General features: G+C 42.0%; 1 protein-coding gene and 1 pseudogene across 2 annotated transcripts in view; one reads left to right on the forward strand and one right to left on the reverse strand.

The window, feature by feature from the left end:
* Positions 1-14,847, forward strand: part of zc4h2 (zinc finger, C4H2 domain containing) — a 37,658-nt gene extending 22,811 nt beyond the window's left edge. For both annotated transcript variants that reach the window (XM_063061410.1, XM_063061411.1), the window contains exons 4-5: positions 3,652-3,814; positions 10,355-14,847. In XM_063061410.1, the coding sequence (XP_062917480.1) occupies positions 3,652-3,814; positions 10,355-10,468 (277 nt within the window). In that variant the 3' untranslated portion in view covers positions 10,469-14,847. The remainder of the gene's footprint in view (positions 1-3,651; positions 3,815-10,354) is intronic.
* A 1,899-nt stretch (positions 14,848-16,746) lies between these two features.
* On the reverse strand, positions 16,747-25,551 carry LOC134352566 (RNA-binding protein 25-like; annotated as a pseudogene).
* Between the last annotated feature and the right edge of the window lie 509 nt (positions 25,552-26,060).

Below are 26,060 nucleotides of genomic sequence, written 5' to 3' on the forward strand. Positions count from 1 at the left end.
GCTGATTATTTTTATATCTTACATAAAACCTAAAAAACAGTGAAATACAAATATAGTGTACTGCAACCTGTTAATCAAAACATGGCATCGTAAGTGGAGACTGAAAGCCTGCCGTTCAACAGCTGATTCAGGTGTTCTCTCTTGATGCTGCTATGTGGCTTCTGTTACCCTGGACACACTATATTTTCATTATATTAATGGTATGTTTGATAAACAAGCGTAAGACAAAGATTGCTTACTGGTAGCATGTAAAATTCAGAATTGAAAATGATGGCGATCCCAAACCATCTCATTATATATTCCAAAATACTTTCGGCCCCAAGCATTTCAGATGAGGGATATGCATCTTGGAGTTGCATTCTTTGTTTGTTGCTGTGTAGTTTTTTCACCTGGAAGAAAATGAATCTCAAGGCAGTATTGGTGAAATACTTTACTTTCAACTTTTGAACTTTAAACATAATTGCCATCTTGGGGAATAAAGTTAACACATACAGTGCAACTAAAGCCGAGGCATGTCATATTGAGGTTGCACTGCAATAAAAATGGGCGAAAGGTACTTAAATTGTTATTTGTAATAATCAAAATCAGACTATCACTGACGTGGGATGAAACAGTGCAAAGACGTAAATAAGTACTTGACGGAGGTTTGTGTTAGGGAGCACTTCGGGTCCAGTGATCACAATACAATTAGTTTCAATGTAATTATGGAGAAGGGTAGGACTGGACCTAGGATTGAGATTTTTGATTGGAGAAAGGCTAACTTTGAGGAGATGCAAAAGAATTTAGAAGGAGTGGATTGGCAAGATTTGTTTTATGGGAAGGATGTAACAGAGAAATGGAGGTCATTTACAGGTGAAATTTTGAGGGTTCAGAATCTTTATGTTCCTGTTAGGTTGAAAGGAAAAATTAAAAGTTTGAGAGAGCCATGGTCTTCAAGGGATATTAGAAACTTGGTTCAGAAAAAGAGAGGGATCGTCAATAAATATAAGCAGCTTGGAGTTAATGAGATACTCGAGGAATATAAAGAATGTAAAAAGAGTCTTAAGAATGAAATTAGAAAAGCCAAAAGAAGATACGAGGCTGCTTTGGCAAGTAAGGTGAAAATAAATCCAAAGGGTTTCTACAGTTATGTTAGTAGCAAAAGGATGGTGAGGGATAAAATTGGTCCCTTGGAGAATAAGAGTGGATGGCTATGTGTGGAGCAAAAAGAGATGGGGGAGATTTTGAACAATTTCTTTTCTTCGGTATTCACTAATGAGAAGGATATTGAATTGTGTAAGGTAAAGGAAACAAGTAGGGTAGTTATGGAAAGTATGACAATTAAAGAAGAGGAAGTACTGGCACTTTTAAGGAATATAGAAGTGGATAAGTCTCTGGGTCCGGACAAGATATTCCCTAGGACTTTGAGGGAAGTTAGTGTAGAAATAACAGGGACTCTGACAGAAATATTTCAGATGTCATTAGAAACAGAGATGGTGCCAGAGGATTGGCATATTGCTTATGTAGTTTCATTGTTTAAAAAGGGTTCTAAGAGTAAACCTGGCAATTATCGGCCTGTGAGTACTTGACAATAAGTACTTCTGTTTGAGTACTGTTGGGGGGGGACAGCATACCTGAGGGAAGCAACACTGGCCGTTCCTCCGGCACAGAGTCCGGCCCTGTAGGTAAGAAGGATAGGGAACGGAAGAGGAGGGCAATAGTAATAGGGGACTCAATAGTTAGGGGGTCAGATAGATGATTCTGTGTATGAAGTCAGGAGACTCGGATGGTAGTTTGCCTCCCTGGTGCAAGGGTCCGTGATGTTTCTGATTGCGTCCAAGAGATCTTGAAATGGGAGGGAGAGGAGCCAGAGGTCATGGTACGTATAGGTACCAATGACATAGGTTGGAAAAGGGGAGAGGTCCTGAAAGAAGAATATAGTGAGTTAGGAAGGGAGTTGAGAAAAAGGACGACAAAGGTAGTAATCTTGGGATTACTGCCTGTGCTACGTGACAGTGAGAGTAGGAATGCAATGAGATGTAGGATAAATATGTGGCTGAGAGATTGGAGCAAGGGGCAGGGATTCGGGTTTTTGGATCATTGGGACCACTATTGGTGCAGGCATGACCTGTACAAAGGGGACGGGTTGCACTTGAATCATAGAGGGACCAATATCCTGGCGGGGAGATTTGCAAGGGCTACTAAGGTGACTTTAAACTAGGATGGTTGGGGGGGAGGGAATCAAATTAAGGAGACTAGGAGAGGAGAGATTGATATAGGGGAACAAGAAGAAGAAGATAACAAAGTTGTTTGCTCAATTAAGGATAAACAGAGAGTGGGAGGTGGAGAGTTTCTTAAATGCATCTATTATAATGCTAGGAGCATTGTAAGAAAGGTGGATGAGCTTAGAGCATGGATTGAGCTAGATGGGAGACACCAGAGAGTAGTGGTGGATAACTGTGTCTCAGATTGGAGGACGGTGTGTGGCGGTGTGCCTCAGGGATCTGTACTGGGTCCAGTGTTGTTTATAATATATATTTATGATCTGGATGATGGGGTGGTAAATTGGATTAGTAAGTATGCAGATGATACTAAGATAGGTGGTGTTGTGGATGATGAGGTAGGTTTTCAAAACTTGCAGAGAGATATAGGACAGTTAGAAGAGTGGGCTGAAAGATGGCAGATGGAGTTTAATGCTGAAAAATGTGAGGTGCTACATTTTGGTAGAACTAATCAAAATAGGACATGGTAAATGGTAGGGCATTAAAGAATGCTTTAGAGCAGAGGGATCTAGGAATAATAGTGCATAGTTCCCTGAAGATGGAATCTCATGTGGATAGGGTGGTGAAGAAAGCTTTCGGTTTGCTGGCCTTTATTAATCAGAGCATTGAGTATAGGAGTTGGGATGTAATGTTGAATTTGTATAAGGCATTGGTAAGGCCAAATCTGGAGTATTGTGTACAGTTCTGGTCACCGAATTATAGGAAAGATGTCAATAAAACTGAGAGAGTACAGAGGAGGTTTACTAAAATGTTGCCTGGGTTTCATCTCCCAAGTTACAGAGAAAGGTTGAACAAGTTAGGTCTTTATTCTTTGGAGCGTAGAAGGTTGAGGGGAGACTTGATAGAGGTGTTTCAAATTATGAGGGGGATTGATAGAGTTGATGTGGTTAGACTTTTTCCATTGAGAGTGGGGAAGATTCAAACAAGAGGACATGAGTTGAGAGTTAGAGGACATAAGTTTAGGGGTAACATGAGAGGGAACTTCTTTACTCAGAGAGTGGTAGCTGTGTGGAACGAGCTTCCAGCAGAAGTGGTTGAGGCAGGTTCTATGTTGTCGTTTAAAGTTAAATTGGGATAGATATATGGACAGGAAAGGAATGGAGGGTTATGGGCTGAGTGCAGGTTGGTGGGATTAGGATAGGGTAAGAGTTTGGCACGCACTAGAAGGGCCGAGATGGCCTGTTTCCGTGCTGTATTTGTTATATAGTTATATGGTAAATATCTATAAATTACAAAATAAGTAGTATAAAAAGAATAACATTGTGTTGAGACTGTTCAGAAATACCTGTTATTTAGGTGATCAATAGTTTTTGCACATATCTGATATTACCCGAAAGCTGTATATTTGGCAATGCTTGTCAGTGAGAATTTCTATGTTTTTGCTATTTAGTTACTTTGAGAAGCAGAAAGCAGAATGGCAGACAGAGCCTCAGGAGCCACCGATACCAGAGTCACTCGCAGCAGCTGCAGCCGCTGCCCAGCAGCTACAGGTGGCCAGGAAACAGGACGCACGGCAAACAGCCACATTCCGGCAGCAACCCCCTCCCATGAAGGTAACGTCAGTGAAAGCTTCTCTTGACATTTTAATTGATGAGCCTAGACCAACGTTCAAACATGGCTGCACACAGTAGCTATTCTATCAGCTTTTAGTATTGGGAAAAACAGGCTGTACCACTGGGCTTGGGTGTGCAGTGAACACTACACGAAACTAAGTATCTGCTGGTCACAGAATCCATCTTGCACCCTTCTGAGCTTGTGCTCACTAAAAGAAAACATCAGCCTAATTAAAGCCATATTTTCCTGGCAGTTATAAGTTCTGGATATGTTATTTTTTAGGACAGAGTAAATGCAACACCTCTCTCTCCTATAAGAATATTAATTTGCTGCTAGCAGTAAGGCACGTTGAATCTCCATGAAGAAATGGGACAACAAGCAAAATCTGCCTTGTCTTTGTGACATTCTCTCTCTAGATAGAGAGAGTAGCCTAGAAATTCAGTGGCATCTGCAGCAGCCCAGTCAAGTGGTCACAGTGTGATGGGCTGAAGACCTTTTTATTGTGACATACCACTGGAAATTTTAGCAGTACTGAGTACACTGAACGACCTGACACAATGGTCTGATCTTCCCTTCGCAGTCAAAGGAAATTAACAAGCACATTCAGTGGCACACATTCAGCTTGAGGTCCTGACAGAGATCTGCGAGGGACAGTGAATGATCAGAACCTGGAAAGCACGTGCGTGTATGTGTTGAGTTGTGGTCTGAGAGCTAGTAGTCCAACGGTTGTGATATGGGTTTGTGGGCCATACAGTATGATGCTTACATGATCAACTCTAAGAGCAGGCAAAGAAATAAAACAGAATATACTCTCTTTTCAACTGCGTTCCCAATATTGGGCTTGGTCCTGCTCAAGATGGCATCTTTTAACTTGCCCCCATGAAGCTTCTTGGATCCTGATGTTTTGGTGAAGTCAGAAGTTCTTCAGAAGTCAAGAACGAGGTGTAAAATTTGTTGCTTACAATCATTTCATTTAGTGTTACAAGATCAAAGGAAATGAGGGAAAAGGAAAGAAAGCAAAGAGCTTAGTGGCAGGGGAAGAGAAAAGAGACCGAAAAACTTAGTCTGATCTTCTACCTAACTACTGATAGTTCACATTCCATTGGAAATTCCAATGCTTAAATTAACTAATAAGATAACTCCTGTTCAAGTGATGTGATACCCACCACTGAAACTAAGATGTTTCCAGACAAATTACAGAGGCAACTGAAACCATAGAAAGCTCACTGAACAATTACGTGTAGATAGCTAATTATATAAAAATACAAACAGGCATAAGAAAGTTTAACTACAGGAAAATAAAAATGATACAGACCAATCCAACAAGCTCATGCAGGACTGTTGAACCCTGGTAGCTTTGAGTATTCCCAGTAAAAAGTCCAGTAGTCGAGAATATGATTGGCAGTGTTCTAAATAAGCTTGAACAGGAAATGATTAAATTGGGTGTACTCCTATATGGAGGTCTCTAAACTGTTATTAATGACTCCTTGGCAGGGGTTAAGAAAGGCATAAGGTTATTGTCAGCGTTCCAAATAGCTGATGCACTGCAGAGGTTAAAGTGCTTTGTGCATTCTAGAGTCAAGTGTTAACATACATTAAAAGAAAATTGAAGAGAATATAAGTGAGGAAAAGAAAAAAAAAAATCTTGTCTCAAAGTGGTGTACATTGAAGAAGATATTTCCAGAGATGACCTCTGTACGGGGACAGAAAAGAACAGAACAGCATGAGGCCAGACTCAACAGCGAAACAATAGAAGGGAAGATCAGCTTTGAGTTAACTGTGCTGAATGCTGTCGAGTGGTACAGTATAAGGAGAATAAAGCCATTAGTCACAAGGTAATATTTGTAATTTTGATTAGGGTTAACTCCCTGCTATTGATAGGGAAAGAGAAAAGATTATCTGACTGGAAGAACTCAAATAAATTATATAACAGAAATGACCATGTATATGAGGTGAATAACAGATTTGGGTGTTTTGAAGAAGAAAGGGAATCGGGTGTGGCTACTGCATTTGCTGTTCCTGATGTGGTCTCCTGTACAATGGAGAGACTAAGCAGTCATTGCAGGGCACCAGTGGCCATCTTGAGCTCCTGGTTGCACGGCTTCCGCTTCCCATTCACACAACCACCCGTCAGTCCTTGGCCTTCTCCACTGCCAGAGCGAGTGTGAATGCAAACTAGAGTAAAAACACCTTGTATTCCAACTGAGTAATCTACAACTGCATGGTATTGAGCATCATAGTTCCTGTTTCCGGTAACACTTATCTCCTGTGTTTCTCTGCTCCACCCCATCCCAATCCCTCACTCCTCCTGATCCACTTCTGGTCCTTCCATTTTTATCTGCTTTCCCTTGCCTGTTGGTTCCTCCCAGCCATTACCCACACATTTTACCCACTGGATGCCCCTGCGTCCCATCTGGTTCTATCTATCAGCCTCTTCCCTAATGGCTCCCATGATCAGATTCCAATACTGATGGCATTGTGTTCCCACTTACCACCCTCCAGCAGCCATCTCTGCCCTCACCCTTACTAGCCCCACTTACAGTAGCTCTACCTGCCTTTTATTTTGCCTGCCTCCACCTATCATACCTGGCTCTGTTGTCCCACTCCAGCACCTCTCCTTTGCTCTGCCAACCAGCATAATCTGCCTTTTGCTTCCTCCCTCTCTCCTTTTTATAGTGGCTGTCTTTCCTCTGCATTCTCAGTCCCAATGCAGGACTTTAGCCCGACTGTTAACAGCTCGATGCAGCTTGACTCGCTGAGTTGCTTCAGCAGATTGTTTGTTGCTCCAGATTCCAGCCTGTGCAATCTCTCGTGGCTCCATGAGAGATGAGAGAATGGGAACAAACTTAATTAGCCAAATGAGCAACGTGGAGGCTCGCAGAGATCGAGGTGGTCAGGAATTGAGTGTGAGGAGCCAGATGAAGAGAAATCTCATGAATATTGGATGCCAGATGAAAAGACAATATCTTAAATTCAACTATGACCACATCAAAGTCAATGATGATCATCAACAGTGGCGCACCCCAAGCATGTGTGCTTTGCCCGCTGCTCTACTCGTCTGTATACCCACAACCGTGTGGCTTGGCACAGCTCAAGCACCATGTATGAATTTGCCGATGCCACAAGTATTGTTGGCAGAGAGCTTCAGAAGGTGACAAGAAGGCTAACAGAAGTGGAATAGACCAGCTGGTTGAGTGGTGTTGACAGCAACAACTTTGCGCTCAACGTCAGTAATACCAAGGAAGCGATTGTGGACTTCGGGAAAGGTAAGTCAAAGGTAAGCCAGTTCCTCGTCGAAGGATCAGAAGTGGAATGGGTGAGCAGTTTCAAGTTCCTGGGTGTCAGCATCTCTGAAAATGTACCCTGGGCTCAACATATTCATAGTCATAGTCATAGTCATACTTTATTGATCCCGGGGGAAATTGGTTTTCGTTACAGTTGCACCATAAATAATAAATAGTAATAGAACATAAATAGTTAAATAGTAATATGTAAATTATGCCAGTAAATTATGAAATAAGTCCAGGACCAGCCTATTGGCTCAGAGTGTCTGACCCTCCAAGGGAGGAGTTGTAAAGTTTGATGGCCACAGGCAGGAATGACTTCCAATGACGCTCTGTGCTGCATCTCGGTGGAATGAGTCTCTGGCTGAATGTACTCCTGTGCCCTCCTAGTACATTATGTAGTGGATGGGAGACATTAACCAAGATAGCATGCAACTTAGACAGCATCCTCTTTTCAGACACCACCATCAGAGAGTCCAGTTCCATCCCTACAACATCACTGACCTTACGAATGAGTTTGTTGATTCTGTTGGTGTCTGCTACCTTCAGCCTGCTGCCCCAGCACACAACAGCATACAATTGCAAAGAGGGCATGACAGGGACAATATTCCATCAGGAGAGTTGGTATGTTAGAGACACTCGCAAATTTCTGTTCCATGGAGAGCATTCTAACTTGTTGCATCACTGTCTGGTGTGGAGGGGCCACTGCTCAGGATCGGGAGAAAGCTGCAGAAACTTAACTCGGCCAGCTCTATCAAGAGTGTTAGCCTCCCCAGCACCGAGGACGCCTTCAAAAGGTAATGCCTCGAAAAAGCGGCACCCATCATTAAGGGCCCCGAGGACACGCCCTCTTCTCACTTCTACCATCGAGGAGGAGGTACAGGAGCCTGGAGATACAAACTCAGCATTTCGGGAACAGCTTCTTCCCTCCACTATCGGATTTCTGAATGGACAATGAACCCATGAACTATCTCAGTATTTTTCCTCTCTTCCTGTACTACCTATTTAATTTAAACATTTTATACCGTAAATATGGACCTTATTGTAAATTATAGTTATTATGTACTGCAATGTACTGCTGCCACAAAACAACAGATTTGACAACATGTGCCATTGATATTTAACCTGATTCTGATTGTGCACACATAATTTTCAGTGGGAAGATTACATATATTTCAAGAACGAGTTTGAATTTGGATTTTCATATCATTGACAGTAATTATGAGGTAATCAGTACTGAAAAGAAATTTTAAGAATTTGATTTACGTACATTTTGTATTCTGTAGGTCAGAATTAAAGCCCCTATTTTGTGGTGCTTTTGCTTTCACTAGCGAATATCCTTTTGTTAATTTAATACCTAATTTGGTACGTTGTTGTTGTATTTATTTTCTGCATAAGTTGGAATATGTTTAGTTTTCCTCTTTCCCTACGTCTCCCTTGGGAGGCCAGCTATGATTAAGGTTGCATCGTGTTGGCCCCATGGAGGTGTAGGGACAAATTGCCTTTTTCCCCTTATCCTATTGCTCGTTACACCACTGGCGTTTAGGGCAGCAATGAAGGTCCTCCATCTTTGGCAGTGTTCAGGCTTCTTTCATCCTGTCAGTAGCTTCCTCTCGGTTTTCACTACTGTCGGTCTTGCAGGTCCTGAATGGAGACTCAGGAATACTGTCGCACTCATATGCAGAAAGATTCTTCATTGTTGTTTCTGCAACAGTTTTGTTTTACTAGTCAGGGTTGTTAGCCCTGAGCTGAACCCCTGAACCTGGAGGACTGGTGGACCGCTCTTAGTCTGGCCTCTACCCTTTGACCTGTTTGGCATAGGTGAACGTACCAAGTGCCAAAGCATAAATCCCTGACACCAGCCAACGAAGCTCTCCGGATCGTTGAGGCATGCAAGCCTCCAAACCCAATGATAAGGTTGTGGTCCTGTTGGAGGAACCCCTTACCCTGTTGCTTATTTTGAAAATTCCAGCTGGGATGGTGTCTGGTGTTTGGATACTTCTTAGTTTTGACCATGAAGAGAAACAAGTGATATACTATTAGTGCAGGGAAATGGCACTGAGGTAAAGGGTCCAGAGGAGGTTCATAAGGATGATTGCAGGAATGAAAGGGTTGTCATAGGAGGAACGTTTGATGGCTCTGGGTCTGTACTCTCTGGATGAGGGGGGATCTCATTGAAACCGTTCGAATGTTGAAAGGCCTAGACAGTGTAGATGTGGAAAGGATGTTTCCCATGGTGGGAGAGTCTAGGACAAGCGGGCACAGACTCGGGCTAGAGGGGGCACCCTTTCTTTAGCCAAAGGGTGGTTAATTTCTGGAATTTGTTGCCACATGCAGCTGTGGAGGCCAGGTCGTTGGGTGTATTTAAGGCAAGATTAGACATGGCATCAAAGGTTATGGGGAGAAGGCCGGGGACTGGGGTTGAGGAGGAGATAAAAAAAAAAGAAAAGCCTTGATTGAATGGCGGAGCAGACTCAATGGGCCACATGGCCTAATTCTGCTCCTATGTCTAATGGTGTTATGGTCTTAAAAGAACAAAGGTGAATCTGGGATTAGGAGATGAATGGTGACCTGCTCTTCTCATATCCTTAGGTTATAAAGGCAGAATAAGGTGAGTACTTATGCCTAGGAATTCAGGCCTGGTTTGTAATGCTGAACGTTCTGTGTGGGAATGATGATGGTGAATGGACTTCTGATAGATTTCTTGGCATGTACGTTTAACCTTTGGCTGGGGTGAGTGAGAGACAGTGTGTGAGTAGTTGATGCCATGTAGTAAAGTGCTGCCAGAGCTAGATCAAATGAAATAGTTATCAGGACTGCTGGTTAGATTTTTGCAAGACCAGATTGTAGCTTCATTACATTTTTTATGTTATTCACCAGAATAAGACATAGATCTTTCCTCTTGGAATATAGAATGAACAAAAGAATGATGAGTGTGTGGAAAGTCTTTAATAGGTTCTTGACCAATAAAACACTTAGTGATAGAGTTATTGGTTTTTCTATTTTTGGTAACTTAGTTAATGTCTGAAGAGACCATTTAGACCTGATGACATTAAACATTGCAATTTTGCGTATCTTGGAAGTGCTATGAGTAGTGGGGACAATTTGAGAGTTTTGCCTATATTTCATGTCTTTTTCAATGCATTTTTTTGACGTGCGTAGTAATAGTCCAGCAATGTACTAGTGATGATTCTCTGATAGTACTATCTATATTGATCAATGAGATATTACTAACCATTCTATTTCTATCCTTAGGCTTGCTTGTCTTGTCATCAGCAAATCCATCGGAATGCTCCTATCTGCCCTCTTTGCAAAGCAAAAAGCCGGTCTCGTAATCCTAAGAAACCCAAGAGAAAACAAGACGAATAAAAACTTGATAGAAATGTGCACAAAATGACTTAAGTTTAAATGTGGCAATGTTACTTGTGGAAACTAAAGTGTTATTACGTAGTTATTTTATATTCTCATGTGTTGTAAGCACAAGTTGTATTTTAATTTTTAGAAAATGAATCTTATGCCAGTGCAACTTATCTATAAAATGTGTTTCAAATAGTGTGGAATAGAATTTCAGATTGTTTAAATATGAACTCATAGATATTTAATTGACAAAAGAAAAAGTATTGAAAGTAGTGTATGGTAAAATAGTCAGCCTGACATATTAGAAAAATGGTACACCTGGTTATGTTTAGCTTGTAGATTTTAATCCTATCACGATTAAATGTTTGTCTAAATAGAGTAAGTCAGTTAAATTAATCATATTGATAGCTGTGTTTTACTTATCACTTTTTTGGGGAAGGAAAAGTATTTGTTGCTACAAACAAATCATAAGCTATTTTGATATGTTTGTTCCTCATGGGGTACACCTCCATGAATGATAGTGTTGCCTCTTGCCAAATGAAGTAGTGGGTACTATCAGACTATTTGATGTGGCATTGTCATGGTTGAATTGGTTTCTATTCAGATGATTACTTTGCTGGATGTAGGATTGTCAGTGCTTTCTCCATTCCTTAGCCGTGGAATGGTGAGGCCAGCTAGCACCCTCTGAGGTAAGAGATCGTCCCATAGATGAGAACCAAACCTCAAGCAGTTCCAGTTATAGATGCATCTTCCCTAATGGTGGGGTTCATGAAGCACCAGCAGGAAGATACAGCAGGAAATGTTTCCCCGTGTTCACCAGGTGAGACCGTGTGCTCTGAATAATGGCTAGGAACTAGCACATACTGACTACTGCACAAATTGAACTCTCTTATTAAGCTTATTATTTTGTCTTGTGGTGCTAAACTTTGAACTTGCGCAATGCCATGTTACCCGATGATTGCTTAAAATATTTTTTTTTAATATTAATGTGACCAGTTGTGGTGCAAAGATTAATCACGCACTTTTGTCAAATAATGTGGGTCTAATCTAGTAGGAGTGTGATCCATCAAGTTAAGTATGATGCTCTGCTAAGGGGCTGTCTATTGTTGAGTCTTCAGGTGGCTGTAGAGGCCAGTCTAGGATCCACATATTCTGATACAGTGTGAGGAAGGTTAAGTGGTGGCTGTGGTTAGTGGTTGGGTCTTTTGGTTACTCAGTCTCTCCATTCACAGCTGCTGCTTGTTCTGTGCGACGCAACATTGGTCGTTCTCTGTAGCACAGCTCCCTCTTAAACAGATTTCCTCCAGGTGTATCTATTGAGTGCAACATTTTCCCAGTTTTCAGATGTAATGTTGAGTTTCTTCAGGCTGATTTTGATAGAATTGAATTTATTTAAATCTTACATCCATCCCACAACATGAGGGAGTAAAAATCTTTCCGTTACGACTCCATTGCAATGTACAGACAAGTGAATTTAAAAGTCTGATGGCTTGTAGAAGGAAGCTGTCCCATAGCCTGTTAGTTCTGGATTTAATGCTGTGGTAGTATTTGCCGGACAGAAGCAGCTGAAGCAGTTTATGGTTGGGGTAACTGGTGTCCCTGATGATCTTGCAGGCTGGGCTGTCCGTACTACTTTCTGCATGCAGGGCCCAGCAATCGAGGTCGGTGCATTTCCCAGACCAGATGGTGATACAACCAGTCAGGATGCTCTCAATGGTGCTCCTGTAGAAGGTCTTGAGGATTTGTTGGCCCATGCCGAACTGGATTGTTTCCTTTGTTTTCACCAGGGGCTTGCTGACTTTCCTTCAACTGGGAGATTGGGAAGATGTGAGTTGGACATCCGAATGACATGGAGATGTTCTTTGTGTTGACCTCCTCCAGTACGCTGGTGTTAGTGTGTCTATCCTTCCAGCTGATCTTCCAAGTCCTTTGTGAGGATTTTTGGTGGTAATTTTTCCAGGGCTTTCAGGTACTACTGTAGGGTCTAATCTAGACCATGCAGTTAAGCATATTATCAAAGCTGTGAAAGATGTCATCTTAAAGTTGAGATGTAGGATTAGGATGATGCGAAAATCCCAGGAAAGATCATCATTTGCTGAAAGGTCACTTACTCCCCATTGTTTTTTGTAGGTATCTGTAGTGTGAAAGTTAATGTTACATTTTATAGGTTCCAATAGTGGTTTTATTTCCAAGAGTTTTATTTTCTGTGAAACATTTGAGGATATCCTGAACCCATGAAAGTGCTTTATTGAAAATGTATTCTTGATTCATATTTTAAATGCAAGTAGGAAATTATGATATGAATACCCAATTTATAATCATACTGCACAGCATAATTTCTAGGCTATTCCGTGAAACCAAATAGATTCAGAACATAAAAAATTATTCCAAAGTTTGTAATTGCAATGTGCCTTTTTATCACAGAGAAACACTAATGTTTATCTGTATTTTCAAGGCATTTATCCAAATTCCATATTGAAAGCTCACTTGTAAATATTTTGTGGTTCAAAATTGTTTTTTTAACTAAATAAAACCCAGAAGATTCAATTATATGGATTCAGTTCATTGCTCTTTTAATTGTGCTATGCTTTATTGTACAAGATAGGAATCTAGTAGTCAATTCTAGAATTATTATTTAGGACAAGAAATCTATATCACAAGTTTTGGTAAACATATCACACCACCTTTTCCGATCCATAGAAACAGTTCCAAGCCTTGTGCGAATCAAAGAGGCCACTGATGGTCAGTTCGTTCATGCCCAGCACAACAATGCCAGAATGCCTTGAAAGAATGAGTTGTACATCATGGAAGTGGGCTATTTGGTCGACCACAGCCATGCTGACCAGTGATCCACTTGAATTAACCTTATCTTCCAGCACTTGACTAACAGCCTTCTACAGATATGCAGTTTGCATGTTCATCTAGACTCTTCCACCACTCTCCAAGGCAGTGTGTTTCAGATACCTGCCATTCCCTTCTAAATCTCTTCCCCTTACCCAAAGTCTAAGTACCTTGCTTTATCTTATTTTTAATATATACTTCACCTTGCTTTATCTTATTTTTAATATATACTTCAGTTCCTTCCCAATGGAAAACGGACTTAGCCCTCGTTGTAAAGAAACACTCAATTCCTAGTCTATCCCCAATCCAATTTCATCTTTCCTATAGTGAAAAGCTTTAAATAGTTTTAAATCTACTAGCAATTACTCAAATAATCATGCAGTCTATTCAATAAAAGATCTTGATGCCATTCAGATATGGACTGATAATTGGCAAGTCGGAGTCTAACCACCTGATGTGTAATGTCATTGCTTAGTCCCCACTGTCGATATCCTGGGGTTATCAGCCACATAAACAGAATGGTTACAGGAGCAGGTGTGGCAAATGACTTGCCTCCCCAATATCTCGAGGTTTTGCCATCTTCTACAAGACACAAGTCAGGAGTGAGAATGTATTGCTCATTTGGATGAGTGCAGGCCAAGAAGATATCGAGGCAAAGCAGCCTGATTGGCATCTTCTCCTTGGTTGTTTGCAGTTACAGTATGAACTACTTGTGCATTACATTTAGCAATTCACTAAAACTTCTTTAACAGTTGTTCATACATAGAACATAGAATATAGAAATCTACAGCACATTACGGGCCTTTCGGCCCACAATGTTGGACTGACCAGGTAGCCTACTCTAGAAACTGCCTAGGATTTCTCCACTGCATAACCCTTCATTTTTCTAAGCTCCACGTACCCATCTAAGAGTCTCTTAAAAGACCCTATTGTCTCCACCTCCACCACTGTTGCTGGCAGTGCATTCCATGCACCCCCCACTCCATGTGAAAAACTTAGCCCTGACGTCCCCTTCATACCTATGTAACTGGGTCTTGGTTACACTGTCTGCTGAGGTGTCTAAAATGGCTTCTTTGTATGTTATATAAAATGGCTTTTCTGTAATAATAACTGCAATGTAAGGAGTTCCGTCTCTCCCTGCTTGTTTGGGTTATATTATTGATAAGGGAGAGAACGAACCAATGAGTGTCCATGTTATTCTTTTTGTGGGTGATATTCTATCTCATATGGCTGGGGACCGTGTTGTTTGGCGGGTTTTTCAGGCGGAGAAGACGGAGGAAGGTTGCATTCGGAAGCGCCCTGGTCGACCACCCGAGGAGTGGTCCCGTGCGGGTCGTCGGAGGCCGAGGACAGAGGGTTGAGGTTCTGCGGGATATTGAGCTCCAATGAAACCTTAAGTGCACTGACTTTTAAAACTCTATTCGATCTTTGGCGCCTTTCTTTCTTTTATTCTTTCAGAGTGTATTCTTTGTTAACAGATATTTGCAGTAAGATTTATAAAGTGTACGTATTTAACGGCTTATGGTATTCTGTCTGATCTGTGAATGGGCCGTTTACGCAGCCTCCACACAAACTGGCTTACGTAGTTGGCTGGTTGCGGGGTTTCCCTAGACACTGAGGAGCAGGGTTTGTCTTTTGCCTTAAGGCTGATTTATAACTCGTGCATACTAGCTTACACCGTAGCCTACGCAAGTGGACTGCGCCATTGTGAGCATTTATACTTGTGTCTGCGTCGCTCTGCAATTTGCCACCAAAACGCTAGTTGGCGGTGGGGTTTCTGTGCCACTGTGTTGAGTTTCCTTGTGTTGAAACTCAACACAAAGAAACTCAAACTTCAAACAATGGCGACTGAAACTGAAGGAGGGTGAATTTTCTGTGTTTGTCCGGCCACTGAGAGACATGGATGAGGAAATGTATTTGAAATATTTTCTGATGTCGGCAGGTAGATTTAACTATTTGGTTCATCGTCTCCAACAATTTATTTCGCATCAGTGCACTACAGTATACTCAGAGACTGGCAATCACCATTCGAGTTTTAGCTTCAGGTGGAAGTCAACAGGTTGTAGCAGCTAGCTACAAGCTGGCGTCAAGCACAGGGTCCTCCATAATTTCGGAGGTCTGTAAAGCTTTATGGAAAGCATTGCAGCCAGAGTTCCTCCCCTGCCCTTCAGTCGCCCCATGGGAAGCTATTGCAGCATAGGAGGAAATGTGATGCTACCAAGTGGACCAATCACAGTTGTTGCGGCCTGCGTCGCTGTGACGCGTAGTTACATTTTTGGGGAGGTGTGCGTCAGCCTACGGCGTAGGGTATGCGGCTACGCCGTACCTACGGCGTCGATTTGACGCACAAGTATAAATTGGCCTTTACACCTACTTCCCCATTTGTGTAAGCCATTTTGGCCCTGGGAAAAAGTCTCTGGTTATCCACATGATCAATGCCTCTCATCATCTTATACACCTCTATCAAGTTACCTCTCATCCTCCGTTGCTCCAAGGAAAAAAGACGGAGTTCACTCAACCTATTTTCATAAGGCACACTCTCCAATCCAGGCAACATCCTTGTAAGTCTCTTCTGCACTCTTTCTATCATATCCACAGCCGCCTTGTAGTGAGGTGACCAGAACTGAACACAGTACTCCTCTTAGGGTTAGGACAAAGGCAGAAGGCATATGGCAAGCCTATCACTTTTAATTTATCTTCAAAGTTACAAATTATTCTGACTCTTTCTATACTACTGTTCTTTCAACATTACTAGAACTAAAATATCAACCTGGGAGACTCTTCACTCAGTTGTTCACAGCACGTAGAGAAGGGATCTCACTCCCACCCTCCCAAGGGCAAAAAATGTCACAATCTCTCAATCTACACATACCATTGTTGTTTGATCCACAAATGAATAAAATCAAAATGTATATTCCTGGTTTTCTGAAAGCAGAAAGGGCTAAGAGGTTAAAATACCTGCATTTTACAATTCAAGAGACTGTGGGTGAGAGGATGTAACAAGATGGGTTACGTGCATCAGATACTCAAAGTCTGGAAAGACACTAGAAATATTTGATAGGTCAGGTAGCATTTATGGAGACAGAAACAGTGTTGAAGTTCTTTCATAGGTCAGCTTGAAATGTTAACCAACACACACACAAAATTGCTGGTGAACGCAGCAGGCCAGGCAGCATCTCTAGGAAGAGGTACAGTCGACGTTTCGGGCTGAGACTCTTCGTTAGACCTAACTGAAAGAAGCGATAGTAAGAGATTTGAGAGGGGGAGGGGGAGATCCAAAATGATAGGAGAAGACAGGAGGGGGAGGGATGGAGCCAACAGCTGGACAGGTGATAGGCAAAAGGGATACAAGGCTGGAGAAGGGAGAGGATCATAGGACGGGAGGCCTAGGGAGAAAGAAAGGGGGAGGGGGGAAGCCCAGAAGATGGGCAAGGAGTATAGTGAGAGGGACAGAGGGAGAAAAAGGAGAGAGAGAAAAAATTAATAATAATAATAATAAATAAATAACAGATAACACCACTTCTCACTGATGTTACCCGAACTATTGAAAATTAAGCATCTTCCGCGGGTTAATTGACTCTGGTAACTATTCCAATGATGGCCACTATTTTCTCCACTTGGCCACTGAACTGATGGAGATTGTTGTGTTTTGTAACTTCAAAAACATTAAACTAATTCAAAGGAAAACAAGAGAGTGGAGAGTTGTGCATCTTAGTTCATATTTACTTTAAGTGAGGTGTGTATTTATCATGTGGTAGTGTCATGACATATTCAATTCATTTATTTGTACATCTAAACATAATGAATTATATAAACAACAAAGAATGCTTAAACAATATATTTACAAGATTATTCAAATATTACTGAAATATTAAATGTATAACACTCCTTCCTGCTTAGCTGTAAATTCCAGCTCAATAGAGAGTGCGTCTCAGCTACTGCATATACACAGTATACAATATAATGCAGCTTCTATAGAGATATCCACAGCATAGTCAATTTTTAAATTGTCCCATTCAGGCCTAAGGACTTATTCACTGTGGAAGCTTTGTTACTCTTGTGGGATAACATCTTTCCTGACGAGGGAGAAGCACTCTGCTTGTGAGGTGGGATTTTGTGGCTGTGAAGACCATCTCAGGTTCTGGGGTTTCATCTGGTGGTTGCAGGAGTTGACTGAGACTGCAGGAGGTGGTTCAGACAGCTCTGAACACCTTTCTTCTTCCTTTTCCTTATTCTAGTTAGTGCATCTTGACCTTGGGAAAGTGCATTTAGTTCACTGGAGTATTCTCTTATTAATCCTTCTGTTGCTCCCTTTATAATCTGATCTCTCCTCTTGGTTTCCTCATCCACAACATCAGTTGATGAATCCTCTCTTTTTGTATCTCCAGTGTCTGCTTTCTTTTTGGCATTCCATTCATCCATCTGGGCTTTAGTCTTTGCATCTACTTTTACAAGCAGCTTTTTGTCTCCCACGTAAAGTTCATGCAATAACTTTAATGCACACAGAGTAGATTCTTGTTCTTTATATTTACAAAAGCTGAATACTTGTAACTGACCTGAAGCTCCTTGAACTCTCTTCCAGCTTAAAACCAAGCTACATTTCTCAAGTAACTGCCTGATTAACATATCAGAAGCTTTCTCATATATGTTGCCTACAAAACTGTTGTAGTCAGACCATTGCTTTCGTCTCTATAATGCTTCCTCTGACCAGCATGGTTCTTCCTTGGTTCAGTATGCTTTCCAAACAGGCACAGAGGTTGGCACCAACACCTGTTTGTCCTCTGTTGGGCAACGGTTCATGGTGTACAGCATGGAGACAGATATGGCATTATTCAATACCTTTTTAATTCACTTTCATTTGAGTTTATTGCAGGTGATGTGGAATGCAAATGATGGAGGATATCCAGCCAATCACACCCTGACAATGCTGGTCCTCCTGCTTTTACCATATATGAGCCTAATATGGCTTGTTAGTTGTTATATTTCACTGTTACAAAAGTCATTCCCACAGGAGTTATCTTTTCTCCACTGTAAGTTCTTAGTTGGATATCTGCAGGCTTCAGTTCAGTATCTTTGAAATGTTGCTCAAATTCATTTTGTGGAATGACTGAAACAGGTGAACCTGTGACCAGTTCCATTTTAGTTAATTTGCCGTAAACCATATTGCTTGTCTATTATTAGTTTTCTTCTTGAAAATCTCAAGGCTACCAAGTCCCGTGTCTCTCATTATCAGATTTCTCATCAAAAGCATGCAGATTAGTGCTCTTTTTGAAACTGCAACTTGACTTCTTTAATTTTCTTTTCTTCTCTGAGCAGTCCATTTATTTTTGTTTGCCTGACATGCTTTTGTATCTGTCCTACTTTGTTGCATTTCCTGCAAATTTAATCTTCAAATCTGAATTGGCTTGGTGATTGTGAGCCCCTGCTACAATGGGAAAGCAATTCTTTTGGCCAGGAAGGTTTCTGTTTAGGCATTGCAATTTTGTTCACACTCACTTTTATTCCCGACTGCAAATCATTTGCGTCTCTGTCTGCTGTTTCCACCGACACAACTATTTCAACTGCCTTTTTAAATGTAAATTGTGCTTCAGTTAGGAGTCATTTTTGAAGGCTGTCTTGCAAGATTCCACAACTAAATGGTCTCTCAGTTCTTCATTAAGACCATGACAAAATTGACAATGCTCGGACAACTTCAATTTAGCTATGTACACAAAACGGTCTCCCCTTCCTTACATTTCTGCTTATGAAACCTAAAACATTCCGCAATCATTTATGGCTTTGGTTTTAAATGAATCTATTACTTTCACAATACCGGCAAAATTCATTTGGCCTGGTTTGGTTGGAGCAGTTAAACTTTGAAGCAAGCTGTATGCCTTTCAACCTAATACACACAGCAAAATTGATCATTGTTTCTCATTGGCTATTTCTTTTGCTTCAAAGTACTATACAATTAGCTCAGTATACATGACAATTGCCCATTGAGCAGTCAAACATATCCATCTTCCTGATGTAGCCAGCCAATTCTGCTCTTTTTTTATGATTATTATCACCCAGTACTCATTGTTTATGAACCTGTGAAGGTTTCCATTTACTACCTTTTTTAAAATTCTGTTGTGCCTTCCCTTCCAAATAATAAATGCTGCGCTGCTTTTTAAAAGAAGTTGAACGTCTCACAGCACTTCAACAGATTGGTAGCTGTCTCGGGTTCATTTTAAAAATACCTTGTCACCACTGTTACGTTTTGTAACTTCAAAACATTAAACAAATACAAAGGAAGACATGGAAGTCTGAAATGAGAGTCTTATTTCATGTTTACTTTAAACAAGGTGTGCATTTATCACATAGTGTAATGACATATGCAATTCATGTATTTTTACATATAACCATAATGAATTATATAAACAATAAAGAAAGCTTAATCAAACAATATAGTTACAAGATTACTCAAATATTACTAAAATTAAATACACAACAGACGTACTATTGATTAATGCCAGTCTATTATTGTTGATAGACTGTCTTGAAAGAGAGATAAATGTGCACTACTGAGTGTTTTGCGGTTTCTGTGTGAATAGCTGGAAATGTATGTAAGCTGAGTTGTGTGGGTGAATGCTGCACTAATGGTAAATGTCCGAGTCAAATGGGGCACATGAATGGTAAATATGAACTGATCAATAGACGGAGATTGTTGTTAGTTAAGTGTTGGATGTGAGTAGGATCAAGCATAGGCCCTAAGATATAGAAGCAGAATTAGGCCATTTGGCCCATCAAGTCTTCACCATTTGGCCATGCTGGTATGTTTTTCTTCTCAGCTCCATTCTCTGGGCTGCTTCCTGTCATCTTTAACACCCTTACTAATGAAGAACCTATCAACCACCACTTTAAGTATATCCAATGACTTGGACTCCACAGCCATCTGTGGTAATTAATTCCACAGATTCACTATACTCTGTCTAAAGGTATTCCCCTCATAAGTAGCGAGAAAATTTAGTGTATAGTTTAAGGTTCAAAATAAGTCTATTAACAAAATACATATATATCAGCATATACAACCGTGAGATTCATTTTCTTGTGGGCATACTCAATAAATTCACAATGGAATAATACCCATAACAGAATCAATGAAAGCCCGCACCAACTTGGGGATTCAACCGTTGTACAAAAGACAACAAGAAAGAAATAATAACAACAATAATAAATAAGCAAAAAATATTGAGGAAAAGTAGATGAACAGTCCTTGAAAGTGAGTCCGTAAGCTGCAGGAATGTTTCAATGATGGGGCAAGAGAAGCTGAGTGAAGACATCTCCTTTTGTTCAAGAGCCTGATAGTTGAAGGGTAATAACTGTTTCTGAACATGGTGGTGTGAGTCCTGAGGCTCCTGTACCACCTTTCTGACGGCAGCAGCGGGAAGAGACCATGACCCGTTGGTGGGGGTCCCTGATGCTGGATGCCTCTTTCATGCAACAGTGTTTCAGGTAGATGTGCTCACTGGTAGAGAGGGATTTACTCATGATGGACTGGGCCATATGCACTACTTTTTGTAGGATTTTACGTTAAAGAGCATTGGTGTTTCTATACCAGGCTGTGAAGTTGCCAGTCAATATACTTTCCACCATACATCTAGAGAGGTTTGTCGAAGTTTTAGATGTCACCAAATCTTCACAAGCGCCTGAGGAAGGCGCTGCCATGCTTTCTTCATAATTCCACTTGCGTGCTGGGCCGTGGACTGGTCCTCAGAATAATAAGACCAAGGAATCTAAAGTTGCCGACCCTCTCCACCTCTGATCCTTCGAAGAGGACTGGCTCATGGACTTCTGGTTTCCTTCTCCTGATGCTTATAACCACTTCCTTGGTCTTGCTGGCATTGAGAGAGAGGTTGTCGTCGTGGCACCTCTCAGCCAGATTTTGAGTCTCCTTCCTATATGCTGATTGATCACCACCTTTGATTCGGCCTTTGACAGTGGCGTTGTCAGCAAACTTGAATTTGGCATTGGAGCTGTGCTTAGCCACACAGTCATAAATGTAAAATACGTAGAGCAGGGGGCTGAGCTGTGCATCTGTGCTGGTGGAGTATGTGGAGGCAATGTTGTTGCCAACCGAAACTGACTGGGATCCACAAGTATGGAAATGGAAGATCCAATTGCACAAAGAGGTATTCAAGCCAAGGTTTTGGCATTTATTGATTAGTTTTGACAATCATGGTATATTCATTCAGTTGCACAGGTGAATCCTTGAACACGGCCCAGTCCACCAACTCGAAGAAATCCTGTAACCACTCTACTGCTTCCGGTGACAACCCCTTTGTTGTCCTAATCTCTGGAGCTTTGCTCTTTAGCCTCAGCCTGCCTGCCGGTAGGAGAAGGACATGGTCTGGTCATGGAATGGTAGGGATTCCTCAACTTAGTAGAACAGTGGTCTAGTGTGTTGGGATCTCTGGTGCTGTTGGTTATATGCTGATGGTAACTGGGCAGGGCTTTCTTCAAGCCTGTTTGAAATCACTATGATATGCGTCGGGATGGACAGTTTCTTGTTTGGAGATGGCATCGTGCAGTATCTCAGGAGCTTGATTATAGTCAGCTGCTGGTGGTAGGTAAACTGTGGTCAGGCTTAGAGAGGAGAACTCCCTTAGTGAATAGAATAGACAGCATTTGACCATTAGGTGTATAAGGTCGGGGGAAAATTGCCATAATGGAACTCCACTGAGAATTTATCATGAAACACTCACCTTCACCTTTTGCCTGTTTCGAGTCAGCAGTTTGGTCCATTCGATAAATCAAAAAGCCTCAAAGTCTGACCACTCTATCCACCAAACCAGGAGATAACCACATCTCGCTCAAACATAGAATACAACAATCTCTCATTATCCTCCGATATAGCAATCTTGCCCTCAGGTCCTCAACTTCTTTCTCAAGCAACTGCACATTTGCTAACAAGATGCTGGGTAAAGGGGACATCTTCCCACTGCATTTCAGCCTGACTTGGTGTCCACCCCTCCTGCCATGGTGATGAACCTTCAAGGTGCAGTATCTGCTTGATCTGCCAAGTCTTCAGAAGATCCTCAAATTTGTAGATAATTAAATTGATTTTAAAATACTTTGCTTAATGGGAATTACAGTGCAGATCACAGTAAGAGTAATTCAGAAGAAGTACACTTAGAAGTTGCTTGGACATTCAGTGGGTACTCTGGATGTGCGCAGCACAACTAGCAGGTGTGTTTACTGACATTTTAAATTGCGCCCTCTCCCAGTATAGAGTGCCCTCTTGCTTCAAATTATCCACCATTGTCCCTGTACCAAAAAAGACCAAGGTAACATGTCTGAATGACTGGCGTCCTGTCGCACTCACCTCAATAATAAGCAAACGCTTTGAGAGGCTGGTCAAGGACTACATCTTCAGCTTGTTACCACCCAAACTGGATGCCCTATAATTCACCTACCGACACAACCAATCAACAGACGATGCAATAGCCACTGCTCTACATACCGTCCTTATACATCTGGAGAAGAAGGATGCTTATGTGAGAATGCTGTTGTTGGACTACAGTTCAGCATTCAACACTATAATTCCATCCAGGCTTGACAGGAAGCTCAGAGACCTCGGCTTTCACCCTGCCTTGTGCAGCTGGATCCTGGGCTTCCTATCAGGTTGCCGGCAGGTGATAAGAGTGGGCTGTCTCACCTCCGCCCCTCTGACTCTCAATACAGGAGCCCCACAGGGCTGCGTACTGAGTCCCCTCCTTTACTTACTGTATACCCATGACTGTGTCACCACCCACAGCTCCAAACTGCTAATTAAATCTGCTGACGACACTGCATTGATTGGCTTAATCTCAAACAATAACAAGGTGGCATACAGGGAAGAAGTCATCTTTCTGTCACAGTGGTGTCAAGAAAACGACCTCTCCCTCAATGTTGCAAAAACAAAGGAGCTGGTTGTGGATTACAGAAGGGCTGGAGACAGGCTAACCCCTATTGACATCAATGGATCTGGGGTTGAGAGGGTAAACAGTATTAAGTTCCTCTGCATTCACATCACTGAGGACCTCATGTGGTCTGAACACACCAGCTGTGTGGTAAAAAAGGCACAACAGTGCCTCTTTCACCTCAGATAGTTGAGGAGGTTTGGTACGGGCCCCCAGATCTTAAGAACTTTCTACAGGGGCACAATTGAGAGCATCCTGACTGGCTATATCACTGCCTGGTATGAGAACTGTATCTCCCTTAATCGCAGGACTCTGCAGAGAGTGGTACGGACAGCCCAGCGCATCTGTAGCTGTGAACTTCCCATGATTCAGGTGATTCATTTACAAATGAGAAAAGGGCCCGAAGGATCATTGGGGACCCAGTCACCCCAATCACAATCTATTCCAGCTGCTACCTTCTGGAAAATGGTACCGCAGCATAAAAGCCAGGACCAGTGGGCTCTGGGACAGCTGCTTACACCAGGCCATCAGACTGATTAACTCACACTGATCTGACTGCATTTCTATGTTACGTTGACTGTTATTTATTATAAATTACTATGATTGCACATTGCACATTAAATGGAGACGTAACATAAAGATTTTTACTCATGTATGTGAAGAATGTAAGAAATAAAGTCAATTTAATTCAATTCAATCTTGACCATGTGAGTAAATTCATTAATCTTTCTTATACGTTACAGCTGGGATTATAACCGGTGTTAAGCTTACTATTTGCCACTGGTCAATGACTGTTCATAATGGGTCTGGGGATATTACAGGGGCTTTGGGAGAGAGGGCATCTCTCTTCCTCTCTAACAAACATGTCCAGTCCTGTTTGTGAAAGTAGTGCATGTGCTTTCATTCCCACTCTACTTCCAACAACCCGTGAAATAACTCCCAGCAGCGGCTGGAAGCAATTAGCTCCACTCTAAGTATTGTAATCGTGGATTGACTAGTGCCAGTTATCCTGAAAATGCATCTTATGAAAATGTGATAATGCAATAAGCAATGCAGTTACTTAGTGATACAATCGTGCAATGCATGCGCCTGACTTACGGAAGCAATTTTCAAATTAAACAGGTTTCCATTTCTTGTGCATTGAAAGTGGAGTGCACATTTTCCAATGTAATCTAATCCCTCTCGCACTGTGCTTCAGAATAATTCATTTTATATAAAGTGTAACATGTTAAGAGTTCAAGTTTGAATTAAAAATTGTTAGAAACAAGTTGATGATTATTGAATTATTTCTCACATCCTTGTAATTCTTTTCTTTCACCACTAAGGGGCACTATTTAGCTTTTAAATTAAACTGCACCCAGAAAATAAAGGAAAATTTTAGACAAGTATAATTTGTACAGGCTCATTAATTCCAGTTGTTAAACTTTTGCATTAGATGGCAGGTGCTAAAATGAATAATTGCCAATAATTATTCAGGACTGCAATACTCAATTAATCTTTGACTGCTGATTACCAAGCAGAAAATGTGCCAACTTTTTGCTTCCCAAGCAATAACCAGAATTTCCTCAGACAGCTAGTGCTCCTTTCACTGTTCGTAACAATTAATATTTTGACAAGGATCCACAATAATGGGAAGAACTAGTCATCAGCTGTGAGGTGTCCCAGAGCTGCTGTACTTGGCGTAGATGTGGCCTGTTCCCCACTCCTGCAGCTTAGAAATCACCTGGGCAGTCTTCTGGTTCATCTGGGGATCCAAGACAGAGCAAGTAATTTGGGTCACAAGCCATGCCTCCAGACCCTAGGGACAACAATGTACCCAAAGTCACCCTCGTCCTGATGACCACTTTGACTGTGTGAGGAACCGAAGTGCATGGGCACCGAGTACCACTATGTGCCGGGGTTCTATCAGTCCCTGGTATTGTGAAGGAAAGGTTTGGCCCCATGGCCACACAACATCCCAGCCAGCATCACCTGTCCTTCGTGGAAAAGTTCTTTCAGCATAACTCCTTTGACCACAGGTCCATCAGGCAGTGGTCAGCACAGAACATCCTGCCGACTCCGCAGGAGATAGACTCAATGGATACAGTGGGGTGGTTCCCTGAGCAGATTGTCCAAACCATCTGGCAGAATTCCTCACAGGCACTAAGACCTTGCTTGGCTGGCAGTGAGGGGGGCCCTGCCATTCAGATTCCTCCTTCATACCTGGAACATCACACCTAGAACATCACACCTGTTGTACTCTGCCTCTGAGAGGACTGTACTGGGGATGAGGTGGCTGCTCACTTCTCTGAGGGTGTGCAGAAAGATGCAAGGGCATGTGTCATAGCCCATTCCAATCAGCTGCATAACAGAAGACTCTCTGATCTAACGCTTTCCAGGAACATACCCAGAGGCGGACTTCAGCTACTCGTAAACACAAAATACTCTGCAGATGCTGGGGTCAAAGCAACACTCACAACACGCTGGAGGAACTCAGCAGGTCAGGCAGCATCCGTGGAAATGAACAGACAACGTTTCGGGCCGGAACCCTTCGTCAGGACTGTAGAGGGAGGGGGCAGAGGCCCTATAAAGAAGGTGGGGGGAGGGTGGGAAGGAGAAGGCTGGTAGGTTCCAGGTGAAAAACCAGTAAGAGGAAAGATAAAGGGGTGAGGGAGGGGAAGCAGGGAGATGATAGGCAAGAAAGGTGAAGAAGGAATGGGGGAAAACACAATGGGTAGAAGAAGGAGGTGGAACTATGAGGGAGGTGATAGGCAGCTGGGGGAGGGGGCAGAGTGAAATAGGGATAGGGGAAGGGAGGGAGAGGGAATTACCGGAAGTTGGAGAATTCTACCTTCATACCA

Source organism: Mobula hypostoma, chromosome 10 (genome assembly GCF_963921235.1).
Source record: "Mobula hypostoma chromosome 10, sMobHyp1.1, whole genome shotgun sequence".
NCBI lineage: Eukaryota > Metazoa > Chordata > Chondrichthyes > Myliobatiformes > Myliobatidae > Mobula > Mobula hypostoma.